Source organism: Falco naumanni, chromosome 8 (assembly GCF_017639655.2).
Source record: "Falco naumanni isolate bFalNau1 chromosome 8, bFalNau1.pat, whole genome shotgun sequence".
Taxonomy (NCBI): domain Eukaryota; kingdom Metazoa; phylum Chordata; class Aves; order Falconiformes; family Falconidae; genus Falco; species Falco naumanni.
Genome location: NC_054061.1, coordinates 44,937,543 through 44,948,447, shown reverse-complemented (window position 1 = coordinate 44,948,447; position 10,905 = coordinate 44,937,543). Strand labels below are relative to the sequence as shown.

Sequence of the window (10,905 nt, the reverse complement as noted above, 5' to 3'; positions counted from 1 at the left end):
GCGCCGCAGAGACTGCAGCCCGCGGCGCCGCGCCCGGCGGCCGCGGGGCACCGAGGTGCAGCACTGGTGCTTTGGTGAAGCCGGCTCCGGCCGTCCCGGCGGGGAGGAACCGCGCAGCTCCACGCCCTGTGCCGTCCCGTCGCGCCGTCGGCGGTGAAGCCCGTATGCGCGCGGCCCCGCGGGGTCCGCCCTCCCGCCGCCAACATCCCCGCGCTGCGGAGCAAGAACCCACCTCCCGCGCTCCGTCCTTCCTCCTCCTCCCCGGCATTTTCATCGAACCACCGGTGCAGAACTTTGGTTAACTTTATTTTTTATTTTTTTAAAGTTGATAGGTGCCTTTGCGGATGGACCTCACTTTGATGTTGGGGATTCAAAAATAAAACGTTAAAAAAATATAAATAATTTTTATATGTAGATTTAAAACAAGAGCCTCCCGTGTTGAAGTTATACTTTTTAGTCATGAACGAAACCGTCCGGCAAGGGGGGCCGGTGGCAGCGGCGGTGCCGGTGCGGCTCTGCTCCCCCCGGCGGGGGGGCTCCCGCCCGCGCGATGCCACCGGGTGGGTTTCATGCCCCAACGGGGCTTCCCCGGGGCGGCCGTCGAGCCGCCGTGAGCCCTTCCTTCCCTCCGCCCCCCCGCCGGCATCCCAGCCACTGCTCCTGCCCCTGCGCCGTTTGATGTCTAGAGTCGTGGAGAAAAAAAAGAAAAAGAAAAAAAAAGAAGCAAACCACAACGAAAAAGGGTATTTTTGGTTATTTATTATGGAAAACTTAAACACTCTTTAATGTTTCTTTTACAGTAAGCAGAGATTATTTAAATAAATTATTGTTTCCATGGTGCTCGCGCTGAGTTTCTTTGAGGACGGGGGAGGTTGGGGGTGTCGATCCGGACCCCGGCTCTCGCTGAGGGGGGAGAGCCGTGTTCCCTCCACCCCCTCCCCATTGCAACTGCTGCCGCAAGCCGGCAACCCCCCCTTCACCTTGTTTCCCGTCCCTGGTCCCCGTTCGCGTCTGCAACAAAATCGCCCCTGCCAGTCTTCTCGACGAAGCCATGCATCACTCAGCGCTGCCGGCAGCAGCCCAGAGGCGACCCCCGCCCCCGCCCGCTGGCGCCAGCGACATTTCCCCCACAGACTGTCTCCTGCTGTCTCTCAGACGGGCCAGAGGGGTTTGGGGCAGGGCCGTGTCCGGGGACCGGAGCGTTCCTGCAGCGGGTCCTGGGGCGCAGCCCTGCCCCGGGGAAATTTCGCCGTCGGCAGCACCCAGGCCGGCAGCCTGCCCGGGAGCTTTGCTTGGTCCGGAGCCGGTGGCTGCCCCAGAGCCTCACTTGGCCCTTTCGAGGGCTGGGAGCACCGGCTGGGCCTCTCTGGGATGTGCCCCTGGAGGGCTGGACCCCTCAGGATGTAACCCCCTAGGATGCAGCCCTCCTGGCTTCACCCCTCATAGCTGAACCCCTCTAGCATGTACCCCGCGAGGGCTTGATCCCTCCAGGCCGACTGACCCCCCCTCCAAGTTGCATCTCAATCTGGGATGTATCCCTTGAGGGCTGGACCCCTCCAGGATGTAGCCCTCTGGGAGGCCCCGTACCCTGCACCTCTCCGAGCTGAACCCCTTTCTAGGCTGCCCCTCTTGGGACGTGCCCCTCCCGGCTGTGCCCCTCCAAGCCATAACCCTGAGGAGGGTACCCCTCCGGACCGCACCCCTGGAGGTCCTGACGGCTGGAGAAGTAAAGGGAGGTGAGAAGGTGGTCTCTGCCCCTTGTTGCCCCGAGGGCCCCGCCGGCCTGCGAGGGTGGCGGGGGAGGGGGAGAGGGCCCGGTGCGCAGGGTCCCGCTGCAGACAAGATGATGAAGAGGCCCAGGCCAGCTCGCCCCGGGCAGGGAATGTGCAGCCCGGCCGGGACTCTCCCGACAGGCCTTGGCATGAGGAGCCCGGGCGGGGCCGGGGAAGGCGCGGGGGGGCCGGCCCCACGGGGGACACGCCGGGGGGCGGGTTGCTCCTGAGAGCCTGGGGAAAGCTTGGGGCGAAGGGAGGAGGGCAGGGGGGCGAAGGAGGAGTGAGGAAGAGAGAAGGAGGGGGGTGTTGGAGGGCGAGAGACGCGGCTGCAAAGGGAGCGAGAGGAGGGAGCGGGAGAGACAAAGAGGGAACGGGCAGCTGCCCGCCGGCCTCGGCGCTGCCCCGGCGGCGCGGACGGGGAGGAGACCCCAGAGCCCCCCCGGGAAACCGTGCCGCGCGCCTCTCTCCGCCGCCACCCTCCCGGCCGCGGGCAGACCCGGCGGCACTGGCCTCCGGCCCGCTCGGGCCGGGGGGAAGGAGTTTCCCCGCTGGCGGGCGGCGAAGCGATGGGGCGGCGGGCACGGAACTGGGGGGTGGGGGCGGCGGGAGGCAGCGGGGCCGCTTCCAGAGACAGGGGCACGCGTGGGGAGCCGCGGTGCGGACACTCCCCCACCCCCCGCGGTCTGTCAGGGGCTGTGCTCACGGCAGCGCGCGGTGCCTTCGCGGGCCGGGGGGTGTCAGGGGACAGGGACACCCCCTCTACCAGGTAACAGGTTTTGGTCCGGGATGCGCGAGGAGGCCGTGGCCGCGGGACATGGCCAGGACAGGGACAACACCCCCGCCCTCCCGCCTCGCCGTTTTTACAGGCGCTTGTCGCTGTTAAATAAAGTTCCCCCAAACACCTGCTCCCCAGTCCCCTCCCCGCCGCCCACCCTCGCCCAGCGACTCCAGCCCGGTGCAGCGGTGCGGTGCGGAGCGTGGCTCGGCCCCGTGGGGTCGGGCAGGACACCGGCAGCGGCGGGGGGTCCCGGGGAAGGGGGGAGAGCCCTGCCCAGGCGGGGGTCGCTTGTCAGCCGTGTGGGAGCGGAGCGCCCCGAGCCGGGGAGACCGCGGGCCGTCCCTGTCGCCCTCCGCGCTTTCCGTCTCCTATTTCGCGGTGTATTATTTTATTATTTATTCATGAGCATTTAGCTGGTGCCAGCTAGCAGCTCTCTCTGGGCTGCCCGCACCTGGTGTGCGCGTGGGGGTTTCGTGCTTCACCCTGCAGCATCCCCGCAGCTCCCGGAGCCCTCTTCCAGGCTCCGCATTTCGCCCGCTGCCCGCACGCGCTCGGGATGCGGCTCGCACCGCGCTGCCGACGGCGCAGGCACGCGGCTGCATCGGCGCGCGGGGCTTCCGCGCGCACGGCAGGCGCACACGTATAGCCGGGTGTGTGTTGGTGATCTGCGCTCCCGTGCTCTTTCCCTGTCCGGTAGGACGGGGCAGGCACCGCTGCGAGCCGTGTGGCCCCGCACAGGGCGGCAGCTCCGCGGGGCTCGGCCGCCCGGGGCCGGGAAAGCGGCGGGGGGCAGGGCAGCCGGGAGCGAGAGCTGCCCCTCTTCCCCAGCCCTCCGGGAAGGGTTACGGGGGGGGGGGGCTAAGCTGATTCCGCCCCACGTCCCAGCGTCGACGCTCCCTCCCCCCCACCATGGGCCCCGGCCCCGGGCGGGGGCGGCCGAGCAGGGCCGGGCCCGGGGGGGCGGCCGGGCTAAGTGACGGCTCGGCGGCCAGCCCGGTCCGGGGGGGGGGGGGAGGGCGGCCCGGCAGCCGCCCGGGCGAGGGGCACCCTCTGCCTCCCCGGCGCACGGGCGGGGCCGGCCGGGCTTGTGCCGTGGGTAGGCAATTTACTCATTTGCCCGGTGAAAAGAAAAAGCACGAGAAATTCAATTAAAGCGGCTCTGGCAAAAGGAGTTATTTGAGGCATGAATGTCTCCCCTAAAGCTGCAGCAATCATGTGGCATTAGACACTTCCGGAATCCTATAGCCAACTTGAAAAATCCCAGACCCCTTTTTTCCCTAATTTTTGCTCTGATCTGTAATTTTATCCACATTTGCACTAGTTTGAGCATTCTGGCTCTCCCATCTGAAAGCCTGCAATTACTATATAATTCTTCGCAATTTCACATGTCCTAATATGGACTGTAATTTTTGCGCAAGACAATTTCCTGCTATTTCAAGCATCAACATTGTCAAAGTTGTATGTACATAATAAATGGGAATATCAATGCATAGTTTTTAGCATAACATCTTGACTCCTCGATAATTATATCCGTTCGGAGCCTACGCAGAATTAGCCTGAATTGCATGGTAACTGCTGCTGCTTTAAAATTTTTAAAAATTACTCATAATTTTCCCAAAGATTACCAAGATCTCGAGTGCACAATGTCATCAGCGTAATGAAGAGTAAACATTTATGCTAATAATCTGCAATTTTTTTCATCAGCTATAAAGACAGAGGCTATATAGCAGAAAATTTCAGTCATATTCTGCAAGAGCAGAGCTGCAAAAAGGCTGCTGCGCTCAGAGGCATGTGCATCTCTGGGGGATCTCAATCCACATTTGCACTCTCAGGATATTATTATTGTGCTCGGCTTCTTTTTTTTTTTTTTTGTTTCCCCCCCCCTCTCTCCCTCTCCCCTTCCCTTCTCCCTTCCCGATCCTCTCCCTGTCTCTCACACTCTCGCTCCTGTAACTTTCGTAGCAAAAAGCCGCGTTCGGTCCTTTGGTTTGTTGTAAAGCAAAGACTTGTGCCCAGAGCCTCAGGGACTGAGGCGGAAGGTAAGGGTGGCGACACAGGCTCCTTTCCCGAGGGGGTAGGTGAGTGCACGGGGCGCGACGCGGACGGATGCCCCGCGGCGGGGGGAGCACCGGCGGCGGCTCCGCCGGCTCAGCTCCCCGCAAACTGCCCGCAGGGCGAGGGACGGGAGCGGGGCTGCGGGCCGGGCCGGGCCGGGCGGCGGGGGCGCCGCGCACAGCCGAGCCGCGCAGCGCCGGGGCAGCCCGCGGGCCGAGCCGAGCCGCGCCGCGCCGCGCCGAGCCGAGCCGAGCCGCGCCGAGCCGAGCCGCGCCGAGCCGAGCCGAGCCGCGGAGCGCTGCGCGGGCAGAGCGGCGCCGGGGCGGAGCGGGGCACTCGCCGCTCGGGGCTCCCGCGGGGGCCGGGGGCTGCTCGTTTTCGGCGGTGGGTTCGCGGCGTGCGCTTGTCGGTTCCTTGCAAAGGGCAGCGTTACCGCCCGGCGCCCAGAGGCGGGAGGGGAGGGCACCGGGCGGGGGGGCACATGGCACTTTGTCACCGGCGTGAGAGCGGCGGCGGTGGCGGGAGCGGGGCCGGCGGCCGGCGGCGGGGAGAGCGGAGCGGGCGGCGGCCGGGATTGCTGATGCCCCTCTGTCAAACTAAGGGAGCAAATTCCGAGTGCAGACGGGCTAGGGCTCCGATATTTGATTTCCCCCCCCCCCAGCTTCAGGGGCCGCTCTGTGCTCTGCAATTAGATTGACACACATACAACATCTCCCAGCCATTCAAGGGGGTTCGCAGGGACACTCCAAAGGGATTTTTTTCCCCCCTTTTTCTTTTTGGGTGGAAGATATTAAAGAGGTATCTGTTGTTTGGCAATTTTGCTAAGTCTGTCTTCATTACTTCAACATTGTGCATTTGCTAATTTGGAAGCCCCTTCCTATTGACAGCTCTGCTCCATACACCTGCAAGCAATTTGCAGAGCTCCAATATAGGAGAATTGCAGAGATGGCAGCTCGCACCTATTTTATTTTTTTTTCTTCGCTTTTCTCAATGCACAGCAAATTTGGCTTTCAGTGCGTTATCTCTTTTGTTAATGCAAAAAGATTCCCTGGGCGAAAAAATTGCTCATAATTACCAGAGAGATGGGGAAACTGCATTAGAATAAATAAACCTGAAATTACTGTAATTATGTTGTGTTTGATGGGCTCGGCTTGTAATCAAGAAGAGAATACAGTGAAATGATGCTGACCCTCTTGGGTTTGCAGCTGTACGCGCACTTTGGGGTCTTTTTTTGCAGAAAAGAGTCATTTTGATCATCATTAAGCTGTGTGTAACCTATTTCAGAAGTGTTTGAAAATGAGGGGCACTTTTTTTTTCCCAACAAGGAAAAAATATATCCCAAAATTACATTTTGCCATTTACAGGCTCATCCATAAGGTTGTGTTTGCGGGGTGACAATTGTTAAAGGTATAATATTCGAAATCAGGACTTAATCATTGTAATGAGGTATTGTTTCAATATAAGCACCTTTGGATTATTCATAGTTTAATTAATATCCTCATTATGAAAATCTTCGAATCAGATATTTGATGAACTACTTGTCAGCAACAAGGCAGAATTAATTAGGCCTGTATTGAGATTAACATTTTCAAATGTACAATTATAATAGCCTCTAACTCAAGACCGCCTCGCTGAGAGAAAACTAATAATTTCTCTATTTGAACTGTTAGCAAGACGTTATTGAATTAGGAGAAGCTAATATATCTTTAAAGGGCTCCGAGCTGCTTGACCACCCCGCTCCTGTCCGGTCGAAGGCGTTTGGTCTCCGGCTGCAGCCGCCGCGGGAGCCGCGCGGGTCCTGGGGCGCTGCGGGGCCGCTGCGGAGCCGCACCGCTCCCGTTCCGCTCGGGGCCGCGGGCGGCTCGGGGCCGGGCTCGAGCGGTGGCATCCCGGGAGCGCAGAGCCGGGCAGTGTTTCCCGGGCCGGCTTCCGCACCCCCGCGGGCCGCCCCGTGCGCTGCGGAGCGGGTGCGTGTCCCGGGGCGGATGAGCACTGGCTGCACACCCGCTCCCCCGCGGAACCTGCGCGCAGAGCCGCGCGCGGCCGGCCGGCCGAGCCCCGCCGCTCCCGGCCCCCGCCGCTCTGCAGCGCCTTTTCCCCCGCAGCGGCTGCGGGCTGCGCCCGGCGCGGGGCCGCCCCGGAGAGCTGGCACGGCTGAGCCCGGCGCTGGCACCAGCCGCGGAAGCACCGGGGAGGCTCCGCCGTCGAGGGTTGAGCGGCCCAGGCAGCCAGCCCGGCTGTCGGGGCGGGCGCCGGGGTTGGCCCAGCCGGCCCGCGTTCCCCCTCCAGCCCGGGAGCTGTCCCCGGGTCTCCCCCGGCCCCGAGCCGTCCCTCCGCGGGGGTCCTGCAGCCCCGCGGGGGCTCCGCTGCCCTCCCCGCTGCGGGCCCCCCGCTTACAGCCCTGCCGCCAGCCGAGGAGCCTGGCCCGGGCCCCACTCCCGCCCACGCTACGAGACAGGGAGCACGCGTGTCTCTTTTTCCAAACCATAATTTTACTGTCTCAAAGAAACTTTATAACTTATGTACAAAGATTTGTGTGTTTTTTTCCTTTCCTTCCCCAGATACAAAGCAATAAGTTAACATTCTCAATATAAAACTAAACTTTGACATATAGGACACTAAACACAGCCGAGCTCAGTTTATCACATTTTCCGAGTTTCACAAGTAAAATGTCAAGATCTCAGTACACAAAGCATCATGTTTTACAGCCACACGAAACAGAACGGAAATAATAATAATAATAATTAAAAAAAGGCTAAAATTGTGCAACATGTTTACAGAACAATAATAATAATAATAATAATAATAAAGAATAAAATATGTACAGCGAGTAGCTCCTGCACGTCGGTTTGTGCATTTCGACCTCGGGCCGGCTCTCCGCGGGGAAGCCTCGCCGGGGCTGCGCGGAGCGGAGCTGCGCGGGTGCGCCCCCGCCCCCCGGCGGGTCCCCCCCCCGCCGCCGCCGCCCTCGGGGCTCTCGTTCCGTCCTCCGCGCCTTGCTGCACCTCGGCAAAGCGCTCGGCAGTTGCTGCGATTCCATTTCAAGGTACCGAACAACGCGCATTTATTTCCTTTGCTAAATACGCGATAAATGCAAATCATTCGGACCAAATCTCTCCACACCAGCGAAGTATAAAAGTTACTGTAAAAGTTAAAAATCGCATCCTTCTTTTGTGGTGATTTATTGGGGTGGGGGGCCGGGGGGTGGGGGGGCGTGTGTATAAAGTAAACTGTGCGTCCGAGCAGTGCACTCCGCAAGCCGGATTGTCCGTTTGTTTCTAGCGCTCTCATAGTGGTAATTTAAATCAATAAATAAAACCCCTGTCTTCCCCTTTTAACAACAACAAAAAATATACAGATGGATAGTGAAAGGTACAGAAAACGTCGAGGGAAAGAAGCTCTGGAAATTGTACAGCTTCCCTCCCCCTTGCAATTGAAGAGACGGTCAGATCGGGGTAGTAAATAAATGACCTACATTTCAACAGACACAGACAGACAGACAGGACAGAGGAGAGGGCTCCCCCCCCCCCCCAACATCTTTTTCTGATTGTCCCACAAAGCCGCGGCCGGCGCTCGCTCTGCTCCCAGGCTGTTGTGCGGTGCTCGGGGCCGCTCCGTCAGCTGTCAGCGGTGGGAACCGGCCCGCATCACATCTGTGCTCCCTGCACCGAGCTCAGTGCAGCGTCCTAATGGCTGGATGGGCAAGAGACCTCCTGTTTGTTTGTTTGCTTGGGTTTCTTTTGTGGTTTTTCCTCTCTCTTCCCCCCTCCTTTTTTTTTTTTTTCCTCTTTTTCCCCCTTTCCTGTTATTTTACTTAATTTTTTTTTCGTAATAATTTTAATTCTTTTCGGGATCGATAGTGCTTGCGGTAGGGGAAAACGGGTTTATAATCACATCAGCTGCGGCTGCTGCATAGCTTCTTGGTGGGCCGAAGGATACCACGACGTGTAGCTGGGGATGTAGGTGCCCGGGGTCCCCGACGAGGCCTTACCGGAGGCGGAGGTGGTATTCCACACCGGGGGCACCGGGGGCGAGCTGCCCGAGAGAGCCCTGCCGTTGGTCAAGGCGCTGCTCTCCAGGGCTGCCCCCCCTTGCTTCATCAGCTTCTTGAATTTGGAGCGCTTGTTCTGAAACCAAATCTTCACCTGTGAAGGGGAACGGGGCAGGGCTCAGCATCCCCCGGTACGGTCCAGCACACCTCCCCCCTGCTAAGGGGTCCGACGGACCCCTGCGCCCGGCGGCCTCGCACCTTCTCCCCCTTACCCCCCCAGGGCTGCTGTGCCCGTTGCCATTTTGTGATGCCAAACCACCCGGTAAGCGCCCCCACCCGCCCCCGCCGCGGGGGCCTCCGCGGCATCGGCTGCACCTCGGCGGCGGGGCGGGCGTCGCGCCGGGCCCCGCTGCCCGCGGCCGTGACCCGTCTGCATCACGCGTGGGGTCTCCCACGCCGGCGGTGCACAGGGAGAGGACGTGGGAGAGGGGCCGGCTCAGTGGGAGCTGTACCTGGGTCTGGGTGAGTCCCAGAGACGCTGCGAGCTCGGCTCTTTCGGGAAGAGCTAGATACTGAGTTTGCTGGAACCTCCTGTTCAAAGCCTGTAGCTGCAAACTGGAATAAATAGTCCTGGGTTTGCGGATTTTTTTCCCTTTCCCATTAAAGCGAACTTCCCCTCCTTCGACCACAGTGCTTTTCTCCGATTCGGCCCCTACAAACAACAAACGATGCAGAATAAATAGTAATAATAGCAGCAATAGTAATAATAGCAGTAACAGCAATAGCAGCAGCAATAGTAACAATAACAGCAGCAACATCAACAATAACAATAATGAGAAGGAAGAAAAGTGAAGCTCGAGTAACGCTAACAAAGGCTCCGGGCGATTATGGCAGCCCAGGCGTCTTCCCAGAGAAAGTTTGCTATTTTTACAGGCTGCAGTTTAGGTTTAATTACCCTTAATTGCATACATTGTTTATAGCGCTACGCAATAAATAATTACGAAGACTAATACGTGCACATCTGGGTTGATTTCTTTTCCAGCCAGGCATTGTGTGCTCTGTGTACTGCTCCCCTGTGATCCTCAGCCTCTCTTGACTAATATTTTGTAATTTAATTTAATTTTCCCCCCCGATAGATTTTTTTTCCCTGATACAAGCATCCTCCCTCCCTCCTTGCCTTCCCTCCCCCCCTCCCCCCCCCTTCCCAAAGCCGAGTGCACCTACCTGTCTCCTCTAACCGGGTCTGAGTCAGGCTGGAGCTGTTGGGGTAGGACTGCACTGAACTGATGTAGGGGTTGGTCGAGTGGCTGCTGACCGAGTTCACATAGGGGTAGCCCAGCGGTCGGGAGAAGGACGAAGCTGTGCTGTACGAGCTGTCAGGCTGAGAGTGGCCCGCGGAGTGTAAACAGTGCATGGAATAGTGTCCGTGGGACATGGGAGAAGGAGACATTTGCTGGCTGGGCGGCCCAAACTCCATAAAGACAGCCTTCCCTGAGACGGGGCTATTTAGACTCTCTGGCATGGTAGTCATGGTCATTTCTTGTCGCTTGGTCTGTGTGTGTGTTCTCTCTTCAGCTTGCCTTTTTGGGGTCTGTTGTGTTTCTCAGGACAGGAAAGAACCCAATTTAAGCGGAACAGGGTTTTTCACTTTCCATTCATAAGAAAATGGAGTTTGTCTCTTTGAAAAGTCTAAGCATGATGCTGTAGATCTACACAAACTCGCCTAAAAGCTTTGACTCAGCCAAGTCTATGAATATTCATGAGCTGACGGAGCTGATTGGTCCGCCGTCTTGCATAATCGCTTTGGATTGGTCCAAGGCGCTCGGGGCTCGCCCGGACCCCGGTGAGCACGGAGAGCCGGACTGGCAGCGCCGCGCGTCCCCGAGCGCCGGCCGCACGCCCCGACGGCACCGGCGGCACGGCACGGCTCGGCTCGGCTGGGCTCGGCGGCCTCCGCCAGGCCACGCCGGTTCCCTGGCCCCGCTCCCCGGCCGGCCCCGGGAGAGGAGCCGCCTGGGCCCCCCGCTCCCATCGCGGGCCGCCCGCTCCCGCCGCCGGCGACGGAGGGCGCCGAGCCCGAGCTCGGCAGGAGGCTGCGCGCCTCCCTCCGCCCTTCTCCTCCGCCCCTCGCAGCGCAGGCGGCGGGGGAAGGGACGGCAGCCCCGCTCCGCCAGCACCCGCGGGCCTCGGGGGTGCCGGCCGGCTGCGCGGGCCCCGCTGCCTGCCCCACTCCGGCCGCCGGCGGCGGCATCCGCAGACAAAGCGGGCGGCCCCCGCCTGCGCGGCCGCGCACAGCCCCCGGGCGC

General features: G+C 60.1%; 1 protein-coding gene across 1 annotated transcript; it reads right to left on the bottom strand.

Moving 5' to 3' along the window:
• Nucleotides 1-8,378: 8,378 nt before the first annotated feature.
• On the bottom strand, nucleotides 8,379-10,293 carry DLX1 (distal-less homeobox 1). The gene is made up of 3 exons (XM_040604445.1): nucleotides 9,824-10,293; nucleotides 9,112-9,311; nucleotides 8,379-8,753 (listed from the first exon to the last, which is right to left on the bottom strand). Exons 1-3 carry the CDS (start codon nucleotides 10,134-10,136, stop codon nucleotides 8,499-8,501), a joined length of 768 nt encoding a protein of 255 aa, XP_040460379.1. The 5' UTR covers nucleotides 10,137-10,293; the 3' UTR covers nucleotides 8,379-8,498.
• Nucleotides 10,294-10,905: the final 612 nt, after the last annotated feature.